This window comes from Limanda limanda, chromosome 2 (assembly GCF_963576545.1).
Source record: "Limanda limanda chromosome 2, fLimLim1.1, whole genome shotgun sequence".
Classification (NCBI taxonomy): Eukaryota; Metazoa; Chordata; class Actinopteri; order Pleuronectiformes; family Pleuronectidae; genus Limanda; species Limanda limanda.
The window spans coordinates 21,564,314-21,592,305 of NC_083637.1; the positions used below are offsets into that span (position 1 = coordinate 21,564,314).

At 40.2% G+C, this 27,992-nt stretch overlaps 1 protein-coding gene across 1 annotated transcript; it reads right to left on the bottom strand.

Annotated features, from left to right (window-relative positions):
* Positions 1-577: 577 nt before the first annotated feature.
* smc3 (structural maintenance of chromosomes 3) lies at positions 578-27,964 on the bottom strand. The gene is made up of 29 exons (XM_061089211.1): positions 27,807-27,964; positions 27,048-27,123; positions 26,807-26,845; positions 26,647-26,714; positions 26,344-26,415; positions 25,716-25,795; positions 25,531-25,609; positions 25,200-25,317; positions 24,675-24,850; positions 24,324-24,404; positions 23,800-23,964; positions 22,024-22,145; positions 21,023-21,236; positions 20,631-20,734; positions 18,738-18,837; positions 16,684-16,844; positions 15,087-15,228; positions 14,756-14,906; positions 14,252-14,404; positions 11,821-11,972; positions 11,494-11,652; positions 10,042-10,149; positions 9,628-9,736; positions 8,251-8,498; positions 4,615-4,827; positions 4,318-4,509; positions 3,497-3,674; positions 3,070-3,176; positions 578-1,684 (listed from the first exon to the last, which is right to left on the bottom strand). Exons 1-29 carry the CDS (start codon positions 27,819-27,821, stop codon positions 1,613-1,615), a joined length of 3,654 nt encoding a protein of 1,217 aa, XP_060945194.1. The 5' UTR covers positions 27,822-27,964; the 3' UTR covers positions 578-1,612.
* Positions 27,965-27,992: the final 28 nt, after the last annotated feature.

Below are 27,992 nucleotides of genomic sequence, written 5' to 3' on the forward strand. Positions count from 1 at the left end.
AATATAAAAATTAACAGAAAATTCTAAAATTACAAAAACATTTAGATACGATATACTAAATGAAAACATGTGATGCTCGAGTCTCCGGTAGTTTTCTTCCATTTAAGTTAGCCATGTTTGCTGTTAGTGAGAGCTGATGGTTTCTCCATATTTTTAAGAACTTGGACCATTTCAGATTGTGTATGTTGTGATATGGCACAGATACAATTTATACAAATAAATGGGAGCAAATAGAATTTAGTTGAAATTAACTTTACCTTTTTGTGAGTACCAAAATAGTTATGAATCCATTTAAAGAGGTTTCCAAAATACCGGTTATTGAATTATATAAATCTTCTCCCGGTTTATATCTTATATCATATTATGTATGTTCAGTCGTTCATTCTCCTCCATAATAATGCATTATCAAATTTCCTCAAAAGTTACATCCAACTCCAAACAGGCAGACCTGTGTTAATAATGCTTTAACCAGGTGAGATGTCCGGTATCAGTTGCACAGCCCCACCTAGTGGTCCTTAAAATGTACACGTCGCATACAGCTGAAGCACACAACAGTTTAAAGTTTTTAAATGTTTTATTATTTTTGTGAGTTTTCCAGTTACATTAAAAAAAGAAACAAAACACTTATAAAAGCAGATTTGAACCTAGGTACAACATATGAGGTGTTTAATCCCAAACAATATATCCATTAAGAAAATAATAGGCTTACTTACAACTTGGCTTACTGCTAAAGTTATGAGTCATTTGAACGCCACTGCATTACTTCTGGTTCTTTAAATATTAAGTCAGGAGGGTTTGTACATTTTAAAAATTGATATCTGGTGGAATTAAACCATTCACATATTTGAGTGACCTAAAAACAGGAAATCACACGGTACAGTAACAATCAATAAAAGGAACCAGAACCTGGAAACGTGTTAACCATGTGGTTATGACATACATGTTAGCATTGAGTAAAAAGAGTATACAATACAGGAACCTCAGGGCAAACAGGTACTTCCTTTTCTACGGGTGTCAACAAATACCCAGAACAGCTTAAGACCTGCTCCCCTCCACTGAGCATCAAGATTTCTGATAAACTATCTCAGTCGTATCAAAAGGGGTTTTATCATACATGGGATGACTTTCTGAAAAGGTTTCTTACCTGCAACCCAGAAAGAACATATAACCTCAGCTCAAGCCTAGTGGTTGTAAGAAAAATCCATCAGACTAACAAGAGCTCTCCCCAGGACCTTAACAGAGGCTTTAGCGTAAAATAACTACAATTATTGTATTTTCTGAATCCAAACAGAGGCACTGCAACCAAGGGAAATGTGAGAAAACAAATGCCTCAATGAGATTTTTTACAAAACCAAATTCTCTTAAATTTGAACGATGAATAACAAAAAGTTTGAGGTGAAGTTTTCTGAGTATTGTCTCAACGACATTCCAATCCAATCCTCCCATTCAGAGAAAGTTTATCTTCAACAGGAATATTAAATCTGTGGGATTGAGTAAGATATTTCTGTCTTTGGGCCCAGTTGTGAAAGGTTTGGAGCTACGCAGTGTACTGTACAGGTGGGGGGGGCGAGGAGGCGTAGGGGCAAGGAGGATGATGAAGAGATGAAGACCATTAACCATGGGTGGTGTCGTCCTCCACAAAGTCTTTGGCCTGCTCGGCTGTGATCACATCAATGTGACTCACCTAAATAACAAAAGACACAAAGTGTTAATGACCAAACAATTTCTAACCTCTGCTTGCTCTGACTAAACAGTGTTGACTTATTTTATGGAACATCAAACATTCAAGAGGGAGAATTTTGTTTTCAGCAGAAAACAAACCTGGTCGACATGAGGAAATGATAAAGAGTGAAAAGAGGAGAATTGACTGAAAACAACTAGGGATGCACGATTTATATCAATCCGATATATTATCGGCCTGATGACGGGATTTTTATATTATTATTTAATTATTGGAATAGGAAATTATAGTCGATAAAGCGTCCGATAAACACAGCTCTCCTGGTCGCGCTCATTACTTCTATACCAGCGTGATTTGACGTTGGAACGGAAAACTGCGTTGCTGTTGTGGAAGTCTTTCACACTTTCTGAGAGCGACTGTAGGATTGCTATTTGCAACAAATGTATATAGAGTCCGTCATCGGGACGAGGATGTACGATGAGAATACGAGGTGCTTACAGCCAGCGTTACTGAGGGGAAAAGTCTGAAGCGAGTGTCAGTGCAGCAGTGCCGTGAGGGGGGGCAGAATCAGAGCCGTGCTCGCCGTCGGCTTCAGCTCAGCTATCTGTATTACTATTTTAATACATCGACATGTCTTATTTGAGAACCTTACGGGCAAAGAGGGAGATACAGCAGCCACAACTACTGAAAACTGTGGTGGGTTTCAATCTGTTCACTGCCAAACTTAATTTACAGAAAACAATGACCCAACTGTTTGTCGTTGTGACATGTTCCATTTCTCAACACAAAAGGTGGGAAAAGTGTCAATGATCAAATTAACACCTCGCACCAGGTGATAAAGCTCAATATAGGCTTGTTCATACCTGGTTTTAACATGCATGTATGATCCAATCACAAGTGGGCAGATCTACATATGTCAGTTCACACTTGACAGTAGGATGCGTCTCACGTGACCACTTGTGATCGGATCTTTCCATCCCACTTAATATGCAAATAAGCACCTAGATTACTGCTGCATGCTAACACCAAATGTGTTGCTTTAGTCAGCCTGAAAATACAGATGGGTACGTTTGTGTGTGAGAGTGAGTCAGAAAGAATGTGTCCATATGCGTCTCAGGCCACCTCTACATGTGGTAACAGTTGTCACGACTCACATGCTTCCTCAATGCATCTTGGGAATGTTAATGCCAGATTTGAGCAGAGCCTTTCAGAATGATATATAGCTTTTTCCCCTCCGGAGCTGTTGCCCCCACCACCCATTCTCACACACACGCCTCAAATAGCTTTTGAGAACGGACGACTATATTATATTATAGACTTATTTGACAATCACCAAATCTCATCAAATAAAATTCAACTTGAACAACACTTGATAGTAGAAAACTCACCTTGTTTCGGAACTTGACACCGTAGAACTTGTCGGCGGACTCGAGCAGCTCAGGCCTGAAAGTGGTGGTGATGAACTGGGCGTGGCCTGCCAGTTCCACGATCATGTCTAAAATGGATGCAAAATAAATAAGAGATCTGTCATTAATTTCTCAAAAAAGAAAACATGAAAACAACATTTTATGTTGTATTCACTTGTGATAACATTTTTTAATAAAAATATAATGTATCCAAATCAAGTCCATCCCAAACTGCAGCCATGTTTTCCAAATCATCTGTAGGACATACATTTGACTTGATTTACTGTTGGTCTGTGGTATAGTTGACAATAAACTCTACACATTTCTATTTTAATTGCTCCTCAGAGCAATTCATATTAGAGATAAGAGATTCACCTGTGTCTTTACATATTTGTGTGCTACACTTTACCTGAGACGGCCTTTCTGTGCTGGGCGTCGAGGGCCTGGTCGATCTCATCAAACAGGTAGAAAGGGGCGGGGTCACACTTCTGGATGGCAAATATCAGAGCCAGAGCCACCAGAGACTTCTGACCTCCAGACAGCTGCTGCATCTCTCTCATCTCGCCCTGCTTCCCTGTGAACGACACCTACACATAACACAGAGATTAGAATTAATTACAAGAAAACTTGCACGAAAAAGAGACAACAGAAACACAAAGATATGTTACTTTTGGTTAAATCACTTTATCATTATTAAAAAAAATTCTGTTTTGGGGGTTTGAAGTGATTAAATGCCTCTGTGAAAGCTTTGATAACGATTACGATGAATTCAGAGTACGGAGGATCGTGTATTGCTCATTGTTTTTCCAACTTCTCCAATACTCCACAAATACACATTCACATGTTTCTAGATAAAACACTTAAGGAAACTCAAATGCACTGTGGAAACAGTGACACAAAATGTTCAGCCATATGATGATTATCTTAATGCTGACCAATCCTATGACTGAATGTGTTGTTTAAATAAAGTGAATAACAGAGTAAAGACTCCAGGAAGTTTTTCGGACTTTCTCTTCTCTACATCTGTAAGTATGTGAATATATGGAAATGCATTTCAAAAAAGTTTAAGACTTAAAAACTGAATAAGAGGCGGTTATGATTTAAACACTTCCCCACTGATTTAAAAAAGTACAATGATAATAAGAATAATTAACATTCAGAAATCATTGTAAAGAACAAGAAATTTCAGACAAAAGACATTAAATAAATAACTGAAGAAAAGACTCATACCCTGATGCCGACTCCGGTGAACTGGTCCACTGATGGAACGCTGCTCTGTGAACCGGAGCCCTTCTCGCTGTCTGCACCCCCCTCACCCTCATCCTGAGACTGGCTGCCTTCAGCATCGCCCTTCTTCATCACCAGTGTAGCTTTTCCACCCGGCACCAGCTTCTGGAAAACTTCACTGAAGTTCTTTGACACCTATCGGAGAAAAAAAAACTATCAGGCCCCTTTACTCCGGCTCAGTAATGTCAATGGATGCATGTCCCTTTGGACACTCTGGACAGACTGGGACTTGCTGCCTACCTGTTTGAAGGTGAGCTGGATGGCTTCGTACTTTCGCAGCTCCAGGACGTTCATGAGCTCCATGATAGATTTGTGGCCACGTTCCAGCTCGTCTTGACGCTTGATCAGTTTCTCCTTCTGCTCAGAGAAGTTGACAAACTGGTCCAGAGCTTTCTTGTTGACGTGACTGTACTTTTTCAGCTCTGTGTTGCACTGCTCCAGTTTTCTGAACAACTGTGGAAAGGAAAAAAGGGAAGAATTCAATGACTGTGAGCTCCGGGGGAAGTCGGGCTGACCCTCTTTATCTTTAAATTTATCCAAACATGATTATTTTCATTACGCTTGTTAATAATGTAGCTTTTTAATCAATCTTACAAAGAGTAGCTACAATGATTTTTACATTGATTCCATTCTTATCCACATTAAGAACAGACTGGCAATGAGGTTTTAAAATCATTTCAGGATAAGTTGTAATGAATCAAAAAATAAAGATTCACAAAAGCTGAACGTCGTGGCAGGTCGACTTTACTTCCAGCAAATACTGCTCAAATTATAAGAGGGGAAAAGATCAGTTGTTCAAATGATAATTAATTAATAGTTAACAAAAACTTCTTCTCCAATTTATTAATCATTTGAGTGATTTCACAAACATATCAATGTCAGTTGAATATCTTTTTTAACTGCTGGTCAAAAAAATATTTTAAGATGTCATTGTCGGCTTTGGAATACTGTGATGATTATAGATTGATACTAAACATGACAACAAATCGATTCAAGGAGAAATTAAATCAGTAATGTTTTTTCATACTCTACAATTTTCATGATCATTCAGAGATTTTATCAACAAGGTTCGAGGAACTTCTGCCAACAACTTTTACACCACTTGAAAGATCTAGCCTGTATTACTGCTAAGGGTGTTCCAATCTGGATTTTGGGGTCTATGGCCCTGTTTATGTCTAGTTAAAATTCTTCTTCGGTGATCCAAGGGACCACTTATGATGGAATTTCTCTTCCTCTATATGCAAATAAATACTACAGGGCTGAATCCCACTCAGAGAAAATGTCCATTATTACTGTCAAGATGTTCCTTTTTTTCAATTCAGCGTCACATTAAACTCCTGTGTCTGTGTCACCTGTTTCACCTACGCTGTCAGCAGCTGCAGGAGTGACGCTGTGCAGCATTTTATAACTGAACTATATAAGCAGGACACACACTTTAACTTTCTCTGACTGTGTGGAAATCTGAATTTTTCACGTCACAGATAGATGACGAAGAAAGGCATTAATACCAGAGAAAGAAGAAATGTGTCTCCTGTTGGTCCTGCCGGGCTGTGACAGGCTCTCACCCAGGAGACGCACACAGAGGACCGCAGGAGAGGAGGTTATACAACCCGATCAGACAGACCACTCGTAATCAAATCCCCCACTCTATATGCAAATTAACACATACATCATCCCGTTTGCAAAGATGAAATGAGTTTTAAAAATCAACGAAATGCATTGCGTTTGACCGACTGCAACACCACTGAGCAAGCATTCTGTGAAAAGAGCACACAGAGAAAAGAATAACTTCATGTATAACGTTCAGTGGCCGATCAATCGGAGAAACCTTAATTACTGCACGCATTGATACCATTAAGACATGTATTCATTATGCACCCATTATGCATTTCAGAGCATTTGAAAGTGCATTTCTAAATGCTATTCATATCTGAAGATGAGCTGATTAACCATTGGGTCAAATGTGACACATTCTCCAAACTGTCTGAATCACTAATGACCAGGGGACATGATCAAGAACCATTGTTTCATGGTCCTCTCATCCACTTCTGCAATCAGTGGCACCATCTTGCCCACGAGCACGTGTCTTGTGGAGAGAGATTAACTATGTGGGGTGTTTATGAGAAAGTGTGCAGCTATTTTCAGTAATTTCAAGGAGGGAATTTGACACACACACATTCAATGCACACACGCTCAGACACTTATGAAAGCTGTAGCTAAGTCCACTCAACATTCTGTGAGTCTTGGCAGTGGTCTGAAAATAACGCAGTGACAAACCCCTAACTAGTGTCTGAGTCACAGGTGAGTGGGTGGGAAGTGATGTGTTGGCCTTAGGGCGTATTCCTAAGGAGACTCGGGTCTATCTGTGTGTATGTGAACACACTTGCAAGTATGACTGAGGTAAATAAAGGAAATCGATTCTCAGTATATGTACCTCGTTATGTTGGTGCTGCTGTTGTTGTGACTTTAGAGTCAATGTGAAGTTAAACACTTTATCTACGGTCATGTTGATGTGGTAACACCAGGACGACAGCTTCTAGTTTACACAGTGGAAAGCCTAAGTGGTTTTCCAAGCTTCAGAGACTACAATCGTTTTCATTCACAGCACTTAATGTTTTTATATCACACCGTTTTTTCCAATAATTACCAAGACTGTGGTGGTCGACCTTGATCGTACTAGTTTTCGTATTGATCCAAACTTTTTCACAATTCTCAAAATAATATGAAACACGGCTAACTTGGTGTTTTGTGCCGTTGCTCGACTGTATGTTGTTGAGCTGTCGCTCTCTTTTCCTCCCTCTCATAAACACATTGACCCATCTGTCAGTCAGACTGGACATTAGCAGCACGGGAGAAATCCTGCCTCTCATCTATAAAGTGTTTACTATCCTCGGAAGGAAGACAGACTTGGAAAAACAAAGGTAGTTTTCTGCTTTAGCCTCAAACATTCCCATGACACACAGAGTCCTGACTATGCTTGGTAATGTAATAAACCCTGTGTACCTGTCACTTGGATATGCCTAATAGCGTACAGTGTTGTGACTGTGGCGGAAGCATGATAATCAACCCTCAACCTTATTGAAATGCACCCTGAAGAGTTAGGGCCCAGCAGACAGAAATGAGAAATTGGACACCAAAGCATGACTCCAGAAGTTGTTCTGTGTCGGTTGAGTTTCGACATAAGCATCTCTTTGCTAACACTTTAGTTTGTTCTGCTGCCCAAGAAGCACAAAACAGACTAAAATAATATGTTGCTGCCTGAACACCTGATATTCTGACCTGTAAAGGGGAATAGTTTGGTCAATTAAACTGTAATATACAAAGATCAGCCCCATGATTAATAAAATATTCTGTAGGTCCCCCCTTGTACCTCAGCTCAGTAGCTTTAAATTAAAAGCGCTCTGCAGAGAAGCATAATTGCAACTTCATGACACTGCAGTGGTGGGTCAACTCTGCAAACTGTATATAAAGGAATGACTGGGTGCACAACGTTATGTAGATGGGACGTGTCAAATTAAAATCTCATCAGTACCCAACAAAACTTAACCCAGAGCATCAGTAGGTACGACCACTGGGAAAACTTCAAAATAACGTGCTGCTTATGTGACCCTCGTCAGACTCGCTCAAATGCTCACACTTGCCCACTTAATTTGACCTGCTGTCTTTATATCCCACTGCCTGACAGGTTCCACTGTAATGACATAATCAATATTGATCACTTCAACAGACAGTAGCTTTAACGTTTTGGCCGTTGTGGTGTATAAATCCACATTGAACAACAGCACAGAACCTCGGAACATTGTTACAGGTGCTGGTAAAGACATTTAACTTAAAAGTGGGAGGCCAAGCTGTAGCATCATTAAGCACTGTCTATACCTGTTTGAGTGTGAGCGTCTGGTACTTCTCAAAGGCCTCTTGAGGAAGTGAACCAAGCTCTCTGATCTTCTTCATGCATTCCTCTTTCTTCTTGAGCAGCATGCCTTGTCTGTTGGTCATTTTCTCCAGCTCCTTAGTGTCATGGTTGATGGCATCATTCTGATCCTTCTCTATGTTCTTCCAGCGATCCATGCTCTTTATGTGGTCCTTGATCTCTGCCTCATTCTTGTCAACAAGCGTATCCAGATCTGGGGGAGACATTAGAGGGGGGTTGGTGAAGGGCCATGTGTTTCCAACCAAATTAGGTTTTGGTGCACACATATAATGTATAATATCCCTCGGACAAAAATTATTCATACTCAGACTGGATTCTCAATTTCTTAAAAGTTAATAAAACGTACTTCATTTAACTTCTACAACTCCTGAAAAAGATTTTCATATTTTCCACAGCCACAATTACTCCATTTGGCCAAATATCCTTCCTCCACAACAGACTAATGCAGATGCTATTGCTCAAACTTTGTAAAGAGACAGAGACAAAAGATAATCTTATTATTCACTGAGTCATAAATAGAAAACAGACATGTTGAGATTAGAATTGAAGACTGAGACTGTGAATGTGTCTCTAATAAGTTCTTGGCAATGATTAAATATGAATCTGTGAAACTATTATGTTCAGGGACAAGTGCTTTCTAAGAGCTGCAGCCTATCAATTCGAATTTGAGTCATAGCATCTGCAGAAATATTATATAACTGAGTGACCAGGCTCTTTGTGTGTGATCGTTAAACAGAATATAAGATTTTTCACGGATGATTCTGGTGCATGATGCAGTGAAATTCAATGTCAATTGTTCTGTTTATGTTGAAAAACACTGGAAGACCTTGCCCAAACAACATTTTGTAATTAACAAAGATATATATTTTTTTTAATTTTACAGCAAAACAGCTGTCCTACTTCTCTCCAAACCATTGTTATTTGTTTTTGCCTTTAGTCATTCTTCATATAGAAATGTCACAATGGCCACTCTGTCCAACATTACATTACCAATACTATGACAGCAAAATAAGAAAGACAGAAAATGTTTTTATGTATAGAGTTTTCTTTACATCACTGGGGTTTGATTGGTCAAACAAATCAAGTGGAAAGTGTTTCAGAAACATGCTTGGATATATTGTCATTTGGGTGAGGCATAGAAGTACCAATGGGATCTCACACTAACATGGGAATAAAGGTCCTGAGGAAGAAATGTGTGAATATGTTAACAGTTTTCCAGCTTGTGTAAATTTGACCAGTTAGTCAGTTGACTCATTAACCAAAAGCAAACTTTTCAAAACACTACCACCACCTCCCTGTTGCTTCTTTAGTGCATCACAAACCTTCTGATCGGGCCAAAGTGTCTTTGACACGTTTGTTGATGCTGTCTAGCTCAGATGTTGTGGCTGTGAGCACTGTACCGCCCTCCGTCTCCCGCAGCTCATTCAGTTCCTGTGTCAATGAAAATTAGGCCACATTAAAAAGATTGCAAATTCAAATAACCCCCTTCTAATTTGTTTGAATGAAAACATTGAATGAACACATAACATCACCACAATCATCAAACTGCTGAAAACTATATATATTGAACTTTTCATTACACAAGCAATGATGTATAATTTCTAAGATTAAGAATTTAAAAAGGACAAAATAGTAGTTTCACATAAATCTTTCATCATGTAATAGAAGAATATTTGGCATGAGCCATACAATGAAATTAATGACATAATTCTAAACAGTTTCAAGGGACAGCATACCTGCTCCACTTGGTCAAGACGTTTCCGTAAATTCTCGTTTAGATACGTTTCCACTCTGGTCATGATGCCCTCAAGCTTGATCCTCTCATTCAACAATTGTCTGTTGTCCTGTGGTTGGGCAAAGAGTTCAACACAAAAAGGTTAGACGCGTTAGGTTTTTGCCAAGTGACGACAAATCAGCCAATGGTAGATATCCAAAAGCTCAAACTTTTCCGTTTTTTCTTTGTATCACATCAGCGCTAGACACATGAGGAATGTTATTAAAACATTTTTTCAAAGCCAATTTTGATAATATCTATCTTTGGAGTCTTAATGTAACAATGTGTCGCTAGAATGAAACTGTTGCTATTATCTGCTACATCAGTAATAATCTCTGAACAACAAATAAGGACACTCATAACTATTTAGTCTCAATAGCATCCCTTGTGTGCATTTATGCATGTCCACAAAAAAGATATTTTAATATCTAAAATTCAACAACCGCCAGCACTGCAACGCCACACATGAAAAGCTCCATGTTGCAGGGGCGGAGCTGTTGCGCAACAATTGCAGGAAAAAGCTGAGAGTTCACTGAGGTGAGAGATGAGATCAGCTGGCAGCGGGAGAGCGAGAGGAGAGGACGACGCTGGATCACAGGAACATCCCACACACAGCTGCTGCCTGCTGCTCTCACCTCAATCAGGTCATTTGAATACACAAGCAGGAGGCAGCGAGGGGGGGGAAACGGCAAAACAACAAAATGTGGGTAACAGGCGTTTCTTTGATCTAAATATAACTATGTCAATTCCCCCACCACATGTTAATGAATAAGAATCAAACTGTTAATTGTGCGTCCGTGTAATTGAGTTTCTTCACATTCTAGGATAAAAGCTTTTTTCATGCAAATTTCAAAATCTAAACTAATACTCTAATCTTTGACAAGATACTGGAAAACATAATATACGTAATGTAACATAATAAAAATGTTACGTGAACTAACTGGCCTTAATTACATTTTAAATGAATAGTGGCTTTAAATCCACCTTCAATACAATTATATGAATTAAGTAATAATAAATAAATGTGTGGTTAAATTTTGAGATAACATTCACACATTTTTTTAATCCCGTGTCATAAATTTTTAATCCAAACATTAAAAGAGGATTAACTCTTGACGTTAATAATGACAGTGACCGTGTACATTAAATTACAAGTGTACTGTGTACAGGGAATGGAAAACACCAATCCCTGAAAATAGCATAATGGAGAATCTCCCTAAAAATAGATTTATAAATAATAATTATATCAACCGTGCAAGCAACAGGTGAAAACACACCCACTGGTAGCCATTTACTTGCTGGTTTTAAATTAATGCAGTTTACTGAGCAGTGCTGGACCACCTCGCCACAAAACATGCGACTGTCAGTTATTGCAAAGCACGACAAAATGTCCATTCCTCGTCCTCTTCCTGACCTGCTGGAGCTGACGGATCTCATCATTGAGGTCATCGACACGCCTCTGGTCCTCCAGGCTGAGTTGAGAAAGCAGGTCTGTGCCCAGCTCAGCCTTCAGTGACTCCCTGGTGGACTCCATGGCGTGGAGACTGGCCTCCAGACTTTGGAGACTGCGTTGCTGAAGAAAATGTAAAAAAATAAAAATAGACGTCAGTGGATAGAACAGGCTGAACCTTGTGCTAAGATCATGCAAAACAATAAGTCATATTCACGTCAGTCACGTCTTAATGATCCTTACTCCTGGGCTTGTACACAAGTTTAAACTGTGATGTCAGTTTGTAATCACCTTGGGCATGAACGTTTTCTCCGACTGCTGCCTCTTCTCCTTCAGCATCTTCATCTCTGACAGAATACTGTCTCTAGACGCCTTGAATTTCCTCTGTTGTGTTTCAATCTGCTGCATCTGGTTCATCAGCTGGTCGATCTCGTTGTTGATGCGTGGAGGCAGCCATTAAGGAAATATAATGCTAGTTTTGGGTGAACATTAACATTTTTTTCAACAGTTATTCAGAAAAGTGAATTTTCAAAATGAAGACAGACTTCATCTTTTCACATTGCTTCAAGTTTTCCCAATTCAATGTAACCAGTGTCTACAGGACACAGCCGAACACATCACCTCTGTTATTCTGCTAAATGTGTTGGTACACAGCAGATCTACCTGAGACAAAACCCACACTGCTGAAGTTGTTCATACTCTAATTCCACTCAGAATAGAGGACAGAAAAGCATAGCACACACTCAATCTTCCGATGAGGCTGCTCTCATTAGCAACTAAAGCCATGGGACAGTGTGTCACCCTTCAGTGCAACGGAAAGGGTGACAATAATGTCAATAATGTGATTGGGCTTCTAAGGGAAGTCATCATTGACATCCAGAGGATTAAAGAGGCTGCATATACACATCATTAAGCTAATTTAACAGACAGGTCTATCGATCTTCCAGGACTGGGACACACCTCTGTTCCTTTGAGGATTAACTGACTAAATAAAACACTGAGGCCAATCAATCTGCTGATTTCAAAGGGCAACAGGAAGTCAGAGGACTGCTCTGCCTACTGCTTGTGGTAGATGGAAAGAAAATAGACGGTTTAACACCAATTGGTCATTTTCATGAATGGGATCAGCTCAGGCCACTGACAGCACAAAAAGAAACCATTCTTTATAAGAGAAACAAATGTTAATCTCATTGACCACTCTGACCCTTATGAATAAAATATACATCATGTGAATTTCGCATTATAAATGTGATCATTTGTAGCAGTTGCGAGTCATCAAATCAAAGGCCACTGCATGATCTCAATAGTTTCCCCCCCAATATGGCAGTGATGTCTAAATGAAAAAAGCAAGTTAAAAGAGAAGGGATATACGAGGTGCATGATCACATGCTTATCGACAGGGTGGAGGTGCAGAGTGGACAAGAGGCTTTTAAATAATTGATCTGGTCACTGACTCACCACTGCAGTGGGGTGGAGGGGTCCATCAGTCATCCATTTCCCCGGCCTACTCACACATACACGTAATGGCCAGGTGCACAGATTAATCTACATACACACACATCAGTGTGAGTGAGAAACTTCACAGACACATAAGATAAACATGCCTTGGCGGAAGTGACTATATCCATAAACATGTCGTACGTGCAAACACATCTGACTGTTTGCTTTCATGGGCTGTCAACCAGTGAGTCATGGACCCGGCCAATTTGACCAAAATATAAACTAATCTCTCTTGACCTGCTTAGACCCTCTCATATATCCAAGTCAGTCTCCTGAGGGAGCTCTACAACTCAGATCGATTTAGTCCACATTTAAAATACAGGCTCAGCCATATGACATCAATTGATGACATTGATGAGACCAGCACTTACTGCAAGTTCCTAGACAGAGTGGAAAGGTTCTCATGTTATGTACGATGGCACATGAATCACAATTTCTTCATGGACAGAAGAGGACAATGTGAATATGTGTTTTTATAGAATAAAGCTGTGAGTTTCTAAACACATTTAGTAACAAGATATTTACAATGTTTCCTCCTCTTCTGCTCAAAGACCGGGTGCAAAGTGCTAATGATACAGTTGTAACATTAGTATGAGCACGATTATATCATGCATTATAATTTCCTAATTTGGTTTACTCCAGATACCAGCAAGCTTAATTTTGACTTAAACTGCTGGCTGTCTGTAAAATATATAAAAATATGCAATTTAGCAACAAAAGAAGGATATTTCACTGGCTAAACTTACTTGTGAAAACATGTTGCAAATTATATAAACAGTGAGGCCAGTGAGCAGGTTATGTGATTGGTGTGTGGCTGAACACTGAAGCACATGTAACCCAATCTATCACAGCAAACCTCTGCTATGAGGAAAATATATATACTGATATATTGAAGGACAGATGGTGATGGTGAAACTTTTAAGGAAACTGCATGACTCACTTCAAACACCTCGTTCGGGACTCAGCCAACAGAAAGCAAATGAACAAAAAACTCTGATCCACAGTGAAATGTCCTGAGAAGACATATCTACAAAGATATCTGCAGCACAGCTGGCCATCAAGGTCCTTTTAAAAACTCCAATACAAATCTCACAATAAAATGTATTTACTTGTGCTCATATCTCCCAGGAGAGAGCACATGGAGCCAACATTTCTTTGAGGACATCAATAATGTAAAATAACCCTGATGAGCAAACTAATTATGTTTAATGTAAAAGGATATGTTCAATATTCCTGCGCAGGTTTTCATTGAGCTTGGCCTCCAGCTCACCCAACTCCTCCTCCGCCTTCCTCATGTCTTTCTGCAGCTCCAGACGAGACTTCCTGGTGTCGTAGTAGCCTCCTGTCAGCGCTCCACGGTGGCTAACCTGGTCACCTGGGAGGTCACAACAAAAGGATTAGGGCAGACGCATTATGTTGTCTTGTTGACCGCTGCCAAGAAAGGCACGACCAGTACACAGCAAAATACCTAACAACTAAAGGTTCCCCCTCTGCTACAGGAAATCCAAGGGGAAACACTGCGTATGTAAAAGGGCCCTGCAGCTCTATCAGGCTAATGCAAATCTAACATCAGTAGAGGGGGATTGGTTCAACAGCATCATCTATTACACAGTTCAAATTCCCGCCAACTCAGTTTTAGTCTGAAACTCAGAAGTGTTATTTGTGAGAGTTGCAACTTCCTTCTATGTTCTAGTGTGACTGCACTGTCACTGGATTTTCAGCTTACCCTCTAGAGTGATACAGTCCATGGTGAACGCCCTGGCCAGCTGGGTGGAAACCTCCATGCTGCGACAAATCAGTGTCTTCCCAAACACATGCTTGAAGGCCTTGTCAAAGGGGTTGCTATAGCGCAGTTTGCTGATCATGGGAATGGCATCCTAAAAGGAACAAATACAATATTGGTATAAGCAAATAATTTAATTAAAACTGACTTTTGACTGGTTAACAGTTGAATACACATTTGTTGTAATTGTTAAAATTGAAGACAAAGACCTGCAGTAACTGCCCTAAATTTACTGACTAAAAAGAATGAGAAGCTATTTCTGCATGTCCCTTACATTGGTCTCTGGATATGCTGTGTCCCTGACGTCCAGCTTGCTCAAGGGCAGGAATGTGACTTCTCCTGGCAGGTTCATTTTGTTGAACTCGGTCAGAATTTTGGTGCTGACTTCATCAGTCTCCACAATGTGGTAGAACAATCTGGAAATCATGAGCAGGACGGTGGAAAAAGAGAAAAAGATATACGAGTCAATTGGTTTGCTACAGTCACTAAATGAAGATATAAATCCATGAATATAATCCCCAAGGAATATAATATACTGACAAATTAACACTAGATAATATTAACAACAGTTTGTGCCATATATCCACCGGACACATTTTTATTAGCATGAAGGAAGCGGAGCCACTGTTGTTGTAACACACTTCACAATTTATATATTGAGTAGGGCTGCCGCGATTCGTCGACGTCATCGATTACGTCGACGCTGAAAATGCGTCGACGCGTATAAAATGCGTCGACGCATTTTTTTTTTTAAACCGCTGGGCACCAGCCGCGATAGACTATGCATGCCGCGGCTGGGGCAGCAGTCGCCCCGGCGCCCCCCTCCCCTCCACGCAGCCGGAGGCTCGGTGTGCGGCCCGCCTCAAGTTGTTTTTTTTTGGGGGGGGGGGTCCTCGTCCACGGCGCTTCACGGCGTCGCTGGTGCGGGGGCTTCCTTTCTCTTGGACCGCGGGGCGGTGTCCGTCGCAGGTGCGGACGGCGGCCCTGGACCCGAGTGGGGTCCTTCTCGCGTCACCTCAGCTACGGCGCCCGCGTGGGGGGAGGGGGGGCCGCTAGACTGAGTCCAGAATATGTGGACATGCTGACATTCTTACATTACAACACACATGTCTAACTAACGTTTGAGTTTGATTTTGAGCTGGACACCATTGTTTCTTATACTTTAAACTTGTTGCACTTTGTTTAATATGCACACCTAACTTTTTTATTTTGATAAGGGGTTAAATAGAAACTTTGATATCTTTTTGAGTTGCACTGCTGACTTAACTTATAAGCCCTCTTTTTTATTTATTTTTATCACGTTGGAGTTGCTAGTTTAAACCTACAGTTTTGCACTTTAATATTTGAGCCTTTGTTTACATTTTGTTTTGTGCTGCATTATACGATGACATACAGTTTGTTGTTGTCAAAATAAAATTAACTGAAATGAAATGGTCAATTTGATTTTTTTGGAGGAAAATTAGTCGTTTAGATTAAATCGACTAATCGATAAAATAGTCGTCCGATTAATCGATAGAAAAATAGTCGTTAGTGGCAGCCCTAATATTGAGTGAATGCTTGAGGTTCAGCCACTGTCTGAATGAAAACTTAATAAATGTGAATAAGACTTTGAAACAAAAGAGGGAAATTAATTTGTCTGGATACATTTTGTTGAGTCACTTGAGTGACTAAAAAAAACGCATATTGATCAAGTGTTTGTCTCATCCAGCTTTAAAGGATCTAGCAATGCAATCCCAGTCTTACAATGAGATAAACCCACATGTTGCATCCACTATTGGGGTTAAATCAGACTCCATGTGTTTTATTGCAAAATGTCAGGACACAAAAAACATCAAAGTAGAAAAAAAATAAAAAACAAAAACAGTCCTTACCTGGTACCAGCGGTCACCTCCACACAGGTATAGAAAGCAGGCTCACACTCAAAGTTATTCATGACTATGCCGTGGTAACCACTGATGACATGCTGGTTGATCCCTTTCCGACGGAAATGCTCAAGGACTTTGTTGATGCTGTCGATGCCGTTCAGAATGGACTAGAAAACAAGAACAATGGGAGCATGTTTTTTATCCAATCAAAAATAGCTTAATTTAAACATTTCATACACTAAGCAGCATAAAATACAGGAAAACATATAAATTAATTATTATAATCTTTGTTTGACTATCATGTTTTTTCACAATAGCAGACATAATCATTTTTTATTAGGTTAACGTTTAAAAGAAGGATTAGTAAACAGATTAAACGATGTGCTGTAAAGAATTGTTGAAACTTTCAAAACTGCATACTGAAGATCACAAAGATAAAGTGTGTTTCTACAAACTGCTCCCATTGCTTCAGTAGCGTAAATCGCAAGGTACAGACAACAAAAACGGAAAAAGAAATTAGCAATTTCTGGATGTTGCACAACACCATCAACCGGCAGAGGATATTGAGTCCATCAAAGACTTGAGCTGGGATGACTCACCCAGGACCAATGAAAAATAAATAAATGCAGGACATTTGTCAATAAAGCCACACACAGCCTCCCTTTCATGTCAGCCAGACATTATTCAGAAGTGATATTTGATTGATGCATCTGCCCAGAAGAAACGACTGGCAGTTACTGGATGAGGCAGAGAGCAGTGATTCATATGGAAATTCAGCAAGCGGTGATAAGGCAGATGAATGATTACATTTGATGCACCTGTCCTGACGACTGGCTGAATCACAAAGTGAGTCCATCGCACTATTCCAGTGTGACAGTGGTTTGATTCATCTTTACTTTGCCCATTTCCTGTCTCACAGTACTTCACCAAGTAGGTCCATATGTGAGCTTTTAATAGATGTGTAGCACAGCAGCTACAGTTAAGGTTAGTGTGCTTATTGTCCACCAGGTTTAGAGGAGGATAGCTGCACAAGATGATTTTAAGTACCATAGCAACTGTGCCTTTCCCAGGAGCATAAACCTAGTAGTGTGGGTGGACCAATACCAACCACTCCGCCATTTTAGCTGCAGAAGGCTGCTGGGCCCTTGGTTTGTTAACACGGGTTGATTGTGCCAGGTCATTGCTTTCTTTCAACTTTGTTGAAGTTGGGTCAGTGGGTGATGTCAGGATGTGCAGACGGGTTGGTGGTCCTGCCCATCGCATTTCTGGGACACTTAACCCTCTTTGGTCGTATACTGGACACATGTTCAGTCGGTTATTACAATAATCAACATAAACAGGCCAGGAGAATCATAGTCCACATCAAAGCAGACAGCTTGTGTACTGTTTTTTTTTTTTCCAGAGACAGCAACATGTTGGCCCGCTATAAGGAAAGTGTTCCCCTAAAGGGAATGTGCAGTCTGTGAGACTTGCACAGATGGTACCGATGTCAAGATAATGAAGACATAGCATTTTTCTTCTAAGACATCCGATACATCTGACATATTCGTACTTCTTTTAACCGTTTGGACCATTTGTTCTTCTTATTGTAGATAAAGGTTAACAGTTCACATCCCTAAGCGGCCCCTTTGGGAGACTGTTCTTATGACACCAGGTCTTTCAAACCATCTACATCACTAAACAAAGGTCTCCATCAACCAAGCTATTTGCATCACCACTTTCCTCCAAAGCTGTGAAGCTTGAGTAACCTTAAGCCACAAACATTGATAAAAAGATTGACCAGCAGCAGCCACTATGGCTGGCACATGTGGTAAAGACCCCAATCTGGATGCCTCACAGCACAATATATGGTCAGCAATAGCATGGACAACAGTCTGCTGGAGGGCAAAGGAAGGGCTACATCTAAAAGGGAGTGTTTGTAAGGAGTTGCAAAAAAAGACACAAGGATTTGGAAGACGCTGCAGGTTTCACTTTCATTTGAGTCCAGACAGACGCATTACATATCCTGTAGATGAGTTATGTAATTGAGTAGCTACGCAGTCATGCACAGATTAACCAACCTTGCCGGTGGCTGCTCGAAGGAGCTGCTGTTTCTTCTCCAGATCCTCGCGTTTGGCTGCCAGGGCCTGCTGCTCTGCGTTCTCCTCACGCCACAGGTAGCTGGACAAACACAGACAGTCACACACTGTTACACTTATGTCACCAGAAACACTGAAACCCAATTACTCGATTACACGATGCTCAACTGAGCAGAAGAATAGTCAGCAAGGACAAACTAGGACACAATAATGGAAAGACTGTGCTCTTTAAGAAGATTTTTGGTGTAAATATTTTTAGATAAAACCACAGAAAAAAAAAATCCTAAATTAATAAAAGTAGGTTTTTGATATGGGAGGTAATTATATTTTTTCATTATAAGGAGTTATATAGTAATTTGAAATATTGCCCATCGATTTGAGGAGTGAACATTAAATTAAATATAATCTGGTTCATCAAATCCCACGTTAAATAATTTGTATCAACTGAGGCAGTGTACCATGAAACACAAAGACAATGTGCCTGCTGCAATCATTCCTTCTGTTATAAACACAATCCTAAATGTGTCTGACATTAGCATAAAAATTTAAATCAATTGATTCCATCATAGGTTAAAGTTACTGATCCCAGAACCTTGTAGACTGACTTTAATGCAATTGAGAAAATGTTTTCTGGCTGAGCTGCAGTGACAATAACTAACACAGAAAGGGCATTTGGTCCCTAAATAGGGCTGGGTGATAAGACTTCAAATCAATATCATTATTATATCAAACTTTTACCTTGATCACGACTAATGAACGATTATTTTATGGCGCATTACTGAGTGTAGGTCAACAGGCGCCTCTGCTCACAGGTCAAACTGATCTTTATAAAAAACCTGATGAATTTTTATTTATGTTCCTGGATAAACAGGGAATCGCATCTTCTGCAACAAAGAAGTTAAAACCTTGTGCTGCGTCATAATCTTGCCCAGCCCTATCCAAAAAATACTTTAACTTGACCAAGGCTAACATTAACTTCAGGCAGACTCTTGGCACAAAATAAGCCTTTGGAGTTTGTCATTAACATTAAGAGCTTCAGGAGGGAATTCGTTGTTGGCCATTATCTGTAGGAGGAATTATTACAGCAAGCAAACACAGTCTCCACAGACACACAGTTGCAGGTGACAAATTAGGAACCTGTCCTTTATGTTAAAATAATGAAACTGCCAAAACCATCTTCCTCCTGTTTCCATTAGGGTAATTTTTATCTGTTAATATTTTTAGATTATACAGTGCCAATAGCTTGCAGCTGTAGGGTGTGCAGATTTTGCTCCTTCGATTAAAGCAGTCATTATGCTGCCTTTTCACCCACTAGAATAAAACAATAGATCACAGTGGACTTGAGGGTGCATGACCCATTTAATATGAAACAAACATGACATCCCTAATGAATTCTATTATTTAGATATAATAATTATTTGTTTTCGATGAACACATGGACACTTGTCTGAAAATGCTCTGTTTATCATGAATCAGGGGAGAATCGGTCTTGAATTAATTTTGTACTACGAACCAACGATTCAATTCATCCAGGCTTAAAAATAATTTACATGTATAAACAAAACAAAAAAAGGTGTCTGGAAGCAGTGGCCACAGGCATCATCGTCTCTGTTTTTCAAGTAAACCTCATTGTATTAGTGGATAGAGAAGGCCCGGTGACATTCAGAGTAGACAAAACCCTCATATGTAACTAAAGGTTGCAGACCGGAAACGATTCAATCTTTTAGCTTAATGCAAGCAAGTCTCCAGTAAAGATTCATCTGAATGATATGATGCTGTATAACTACATAATACAAATAAAAAGTATGAGCAGAATTCAGGGCTGAACTAAATTAATTCAAAGAGAAGGCAAGAGGGTAGAGAGGAGGTTCTTACTTTCTTTCACTCTGTAGTTCATCTTTCCTGTTCTTCACCTCATAATACTTTTTGTCCAGCTCCTCCACACGGGTCTTCACCTCATTCAGATCTTGATCGAGTTTCTAAAGGGATAAGGTCAATGTAGGGCAGATTCTCGGTTAGGAGATTAAAAATGAGAAGTCATTTCAAAAAAGACAAATACAATGTTTCAAGGTACATTTTGAATAACGCAACAAAAGAAATTTTGAGAAAGAAGTGAACAAATTAGCACATTTTAGTGGCAATAATTGTAGGAGTTTTCTCATAATTCCTCTGAAGCTGATCCTGAAAATGGTTGTGAAAACCAAACTTTACACTAAACTAAAGATCTTCTTCCTGGAAAGTATTTTCACAGTTTTTAATTTGCTTACATTGTATTGCTCCAGGTTCTTCTCTTTACAAGTCTCTGTGTCTTCCAGGTCTTTGTGAATCGCTGCTATCTGCCTCTTTTTATCATTTATGGCCTGGTCCAGCGACTTCAGCTCCTTCTTGATCCACTTGTCCCTTTCCTCCTTGGAGGTGAACTGGCTGCCACGTCCCTGCTTGGCATAGAGGTCTGTCCTCTCCTGAGTAGCCTGGGCCAATCTGGAAGGAGACGGAAGACAGAAAGTTAAGATTTTGTAAACTAACTACAAGGTCCCGCAGGAAGACACATCAGTACATCAACAAAACAAATGTAGCCGTGTTCATTCTGATCAAATTCAGCTATAGACTTTCCATTGTATATTATTTTCCTTGAGAAATTTAAAAGCCCATCGGACTAAGTCATAACTCTGGCAGCCTAAACCCGAAATTATGTTCGGCTCTTGTTCGATCATGTCGGCCAATTACTCTGCAGCAAATGTTTTAGTTTTTAAATAATTTGGATTAACGTGGAGCTTCAACTTCTTTTGCAAAGTAAAAATGTATTAAAAGGATGAATTATCTGTTCTGATCTGATTCTGTTTCCTGTTGGAGGTTTTTAGGGGAAGATACAAATGTCTACTGATGTCTGGGTCAAAGACTTCCAGCAGTCAATGATACAAATTATTAAACATATTGTTTGACGTATACCCCTAAAAATTGGGCACTGTGTTTAAAGCGATTTATCGTTCACAAAGCCCTAATAATATTGACAAAAACCTATTCAAATTAAAGCTGAGACTTGTACTATCCATTGTTTTATTTCAATTTGACTTTGCTCAAGCTCAGAACCTGAAGACCAAGAAATGAGCAACGGTCCAAATATTCCCAGTCTTATATGTATTTCATGTGCATCCACCTGTTGAACTCTTGCCATCAAAATGTATTCAAAATGTGAAGACTGACTCATCGAGTTATGCCTGGTCACCAACTGCTCGAGGGTTCGTAGCCGAGGATGAGTCATCCCTACCTGGAGATGCCCCGCTCTTCTTTTTCTTTCACCATGTTGAATTTGGGCTCTGTCTCCTGCAGCTCTTTTTGCTTTTCCTCAATTTTCTCCAGCAGCTTCTGACGCTCCTTTAGCAGGCGTTTCTAAAGGAGCAAGAACATGACGTTGTATAATGAATCTTCAAAATGTAGAACTTCGGAGAAGGATGTATATGAAATGGATGAATTGTTTAAAGTGGAAGGATGATAAGCTTATGCAAAAACGGGATTGACACAGACTAAAAAGACATTCAAACAAAATAATTAGTCTAAAATATTTCCTTATTACCTCAATGCATTCATGTATATTTTCTTCTTTCCAAAGTAATCAATTCCTAATGCATTTTATCTAAATTTTAAGATCCTGCACAATGTGTATTGAATATATATTTCTCCAAAATAATTGGTTGCAATAAATTATTTTTGGCTGTAATATTCATTGGTAGATGCTAAAATTATGTGTATCCCTTCCGTGATTTTTTTGACTCCTTAGTATTGGCCTGTATTTATTTTGAGTATATATAGTAAACATACAAATGTATAAAGCAAAACACTTTTTATCTAGTTCTCATTATTACAATTGATGCTGCTCGTAATCTGCTGTCTAAACTACTAACAAAAAAAAATGTGAAACGTGCAACCCGCAGAAAGTCGTGAGTACAGGGACAAAGCATCAAAGAGCAGGCAAATAATTTGGTAAAAAACATTAACCATTCAGAGTATTCTGAAAGGTTTAAGATCATATTTTTAACCTGAATTATGGAATCATCGGACCAGTCCACCGCCTGCTGCTTTTAAGATTTTTCTGTGCGGGTTCGGGACGGTGTGTTGCCCTATCACAGGTATGAAATCCTCTACTTTTCTCTCTGCATGTGAAAGCCAACTCAAACCTGATAAAACCGGGACCATCAGCAGCTAGTGACGCAGTTCTGTTACCCTTGCTTTTCATTTTGCTCCAATAACATTTGGCTGATGCTGTGCCAGCCGTAGCCAGGTGGGCTTAATCCAACCACCAGCCGGCATGCTGCCATGGACCCATAACAGTTCACACAGAGACTGAGCCAATAAAGCCGTTTGTATGATTATCATCTTCAGACTCACGTGCACATGAACATACACACTGCAGGCCATACGGAGAGTTATCTGTGCCAGCTCTGTACACAAAACCATGTGCCAGGAATAATGTATAGTGGAGCTTATGGCTAAAAGGTCTAATACGCAGCCTGGTGCTTCCTCAGTTTTCTCTATCTCTTATCCGCAGTCCAGCAAATGTTCTACTAAAAGCCTCAGCACTAAAACTGCACATTACATCTATTTTATGAGGAAATTAGACTTTTAAATAAACCCTTCACTATTCTGTGCTTTTTAATGCGTTCATATATTGTAGCAAAGTTCAGCAAGAAATGAATAAGTGCTCATTTAGTAAATTCATCATTTACCAAGTACAAGTAACATCTGGTGATTCTGGATAGATGAAAAATGTAACTATTTTAATGGCTATATAATTAATTGATTAGTATACTGCATATATTGATGATGCTCTCAAAAGTTGACCATTTCCTTGACTCCCATTAAAAAATTAAGCAACTGTGAACAGGAACTCCTCTTTCCACTTTCTAACAAGGCAGAGTGGAGTACATGAAAAGAGAAAACCATGTCCCATAGAGTGATGATGCAGTGGACAGGGGGGTGGAGGAGGGGGAGTGTTACTGGTGCAGCATCACGTGTGCAGAGTGACGCAGATGGGAGGCTTCCGTACCCTCTGTTCGCTGTTGCCTGCCAGCTCGTCCTGCAGGTCCTTGGTCTTCAGCTCGAGCTTGGTCCTCTGCTTGATCTGCTCCTGGCGCTCGGCCGACAGCTGCTCCCTCTCCTCCCTCATGGCAGAGATCTTGGACTTCAGCTCCCTCACAACACGCTCCGTCTCCTACAGAAAAGGAGCCAAAATAATGAAACACGCTGTGAGACTTAATTCAAAGGAGTGTTAATAAAACAAATTACTTCTTCTTCAGTGAATAAATGCCTAGTCATTGATTTACCAAAGACAGGTTCAGGAGAGATGAATGGATTAACAGATTTTGTTCATGTGAAGAGCAAAGCTAATTTTAACAAAATATGTCCTAATTTGTTTGTTTTTCAAATGTCAACTATTCTGGATGACATGAATACACAAATAAAATTCAACAATGTAATTTTGAATACGGCACTTTTCTACAAACAGTTAAAGATAACACCCCACGACTAATCCCAGAGATGGATATAATTACTCAAGGTGGAATACTTTACCTCTACTTTGTCTCTAGCATCCTGCTGAGCATCACGCAGCTGTCGGGACTTATCTCCACAGGTCTCCCTCTTGGAGGACAACTGCAAAAAAACACCACAAAACAGAATAGAATAGGAAAAATTGATATTGTAAACAGTACACACCAGATCACAGACCTTAATCTCTGGTGTGCAGGCAATGGTCACTGATACTTTATTAAATAATCTATTACAATGGCTTAAGATGAAAAAATGCTGGTGAAGTGGACAAAACAGCAGTCATGTCAAGATTCAGTGAAACAGCATTTTGTACTATATTGATATATTCTGACTGGCTGCTGGTGGCGATGCCCGTTGTAGCCATAGTGTTACCTCATCCAGTTTGGCGCGGGTTTCATTCAGCTCCTGGTTGTAGATGGTGTACTCCAGGGCCCTTCTCATCTTGTCCCACTTCTGGTACTGAGCTAGCTCCTCCTTCTCGTCCTCCAGGGTGTGCAGACGCTCCTCGATGTACTTCAGTAGTTCATTGATCTTCTCTCGTTTACCCTCTGTGGAACACGAACACCAAGTGGTTTTTAAACGGCAAACACAATTCTACTGAACCGACATTACTTCACACCGGTAATGATTTATTGATGAATGCTGTTTACTTTTACAGTAACCATGTTGCCCATCATCATGCATGCCTATCATGATATAATAGTATTAAGTTAAATTGCATTGCAGACTTATCAACATAAATGTGACGTGTTTTTTTAAATAATGCCTTTTTTAAATAGAGCTCAATTTGGCAACCAAAAACCCCATTTATGAATGAAAACCAATAGTTTAAAGTGGGGGAAGTTAGAACAATTATTTAGTAACGTTTAAGAAACAATAATGTTCCAAAGCTGTTACCTGTCTCCTTCATGAGAGAAATACTCTCCTCCTTGCGCTCATCGTACACCCGTGTCCCTGCCACCTCTCGCAGCAGCTTCAAACGCTGGGAATCCGGTGCCGTGGCCATTTGGTTGATCTGAATGAAACATGAAAATAATGCATAAGAAGAAATACCCTGATGTTTGGTGTACCTTTTTATTGACTTAAGCAGATGACAATTTCTGATTGTACATGGCAAGTCAAGACACCAGAACATTTTTCCAGCCCTGTTTGCATACTGTGATACATGACACAACACTGATACACTCATGTGTTGTGCGTGTGAGGTTGTCACCCACTCCATTCTCACCTTTCCCTGCTTGACGATGTAGTAGGGGTTACTGCGGGAGAAGCCAGCACTCTCCAGAAGGTTCATGACATCATTCTTACTGCAACAATAACAGACGCCATCAAACAAGTGATTGCATGGGATCACAGAGTTGTAATATCCGGTGATTACAGGGACACGAACAGTCACCACACAGCAATACTTACGTCACCATCTTCTTGTCTAAGAAGTACTGGTCCTTCTTGGCGCCAATGACACGGCGGAGGGAGACTTCCTCCTTGTCAATCTGGAAGGAGAGATATTTATTGTCGGTCAAGAAGGGAACAGCAGGATTGGCCAGTTGTGACACAGTATTACCAGGCTGCATGATTACAGTTTAACCCCCAGTTGGAAACTCTTTGGATTTCTGGATTGGTTTAACCACCCTGTCTTCATCGTCAGAATAATAAGCACTGTCTACTGGAGGTTGCATTATAATCACTGATCACAACAGTCATAGGAATACTGTTAAATCAGAATAGCACAATATAGTGATGATATTACTTAGAACGGTGGTTTGAATTTAGGAAGATGTTGAGGAAAGTTGCCTGACAAAAAACATTTTTTTTATCTGCGTCTAAATAAGTAATGAATTACAGTTTTTCTTCTGTTTAATTTTTTTTAAATGAATACTAAAATGTAATGACATGATTGTATAGATAGCATTTATGACATGCACACGGAAGACAGGGTTTTTCTTCAGAGGCTTACTGCAATGTTAGAACAATATCAAGTTGGAAAGAATCTGTGTGTTCACAATAAATAGGATCAATATGAAAGTTTTGCCATTCCTACCGGCAGCCGGTTGTCAGAGTTGTCAAATATAATCTCCACAAAAGCCGAAATGACACGTGGACCAGTTCCCTCCTACAGTGACAGGGTAAGAAAACACAACATTGGCATGTTTATAATAATGGATTTACATGTTAAAATACATTTTAAGAACTGTATAATCCACCAGTCATTAGGAGGTTACACAAGCTTTTGTGAACACGAGCAGGCATAACAAAAGACGTCTGTACAAGGCTCATGTCAGAGAGCCACTTCTACAAATGATGGCTGACATTGGAGGTGTGTGCGATGTTGGCCTGGACTTACATGGAGCAGGGCCAGGCGCTGCTCAGGTCGTAGGTGGCTGAACTCATCACTGAGCACAAACTGAATGGCTATGAAAACAGAGACGAGCAACAGTTTTAGAAAACAAGCAAGAGAAAGTAGCAACGTGTGACTATTGTGCAGAAAAGTGAGGCTCACATACCGTAGAAGAAGTTACTTTTTCCTGATCCATTCCTTCCAACTGTTACAAGAAAACGCACAAAGTAGGACATTGAGATAGAAGTTCACTTCCAACCATGAGACAAGACTATAAACCAACAATTTAATGCAAGCGCATTCAACAATATCTTATCTTGAGTATCTTGACAACACTTCAGGCGACATATCTCAGCCTCAAACTCATCCTAATGGTGAGTTATAAGTGCAGGTGTTCATATGCTCACCGATGACGTTGTGCTTTGGACTGAAGGGGTCGACCACAGTTTGGTCCCTGTAACTTCGGAACCCCTGGATGATGACCTACAGCAGAGCAAACACACAACATTGACTGTGACGTCCTTCTGCAAAGCATCGTTAAAACCACACATGATTGAATGAAGAGTATTCCAGAAGCAAACCGGGGACCATGCCTGAATGCAGCAACATTACTACCTCCACCTCTCGTTTACATCCAACCTGTAACCTGTGTGCTAGGCGCAGTAACACGTGTGTAATGACCGGGACCCGGTTCACAGCAGGGCCTTGTCTGACGGTCGCAGTGTGGGGGGGCTAGTTTGTATCGTAGCGTTCACCGGTGTGCATGGCTGCTAGCTAGACCCACCACACACGGGGCCGCCATGTTACAACCAAAGCTAGTGTTTAGCTCACTATTAGGCTGAATGTGGTTTCATATAACGTTTATGGGGAAGCGGGACGTATGCTAACTCCACATTAGCCCAGTAGCGTTAGCGTAGCATGTTATGAAGGGGGCGGGCTATTCAAGATTAATCCCGGTAGCCGTAGCTAGCTTAAGCAAGCTAGCTACTCAACCTTTATCTACGTCTGGTACGCTGTCACTTTGCCCTGCGAGCCACTTAAAGTGAGACCACGAACAACACCTTGTTATCCCGGGTTAGGGCATTTAGCTGAATATCGTTGTGCTCGCATATTTAACGTCGGACCGGTGACAGTCGGCAACACCAACAAGTTCGACGCTAGCTCACCTGTTTGATGTACATGGCGGTGTAAGCAGGGCGTCTCCTCGGCTGAATCCGGAGTCCAACTCCTCTCTCCGCTCAACTGGAGAAGCCGAGAATGCACTGATCCAAAACTCAACGATATATTACAATTTGTTGCATGTGAAAAAATCGGTTAAACACAGTGTGGCAGAGGAGAATAACATGGAAAAT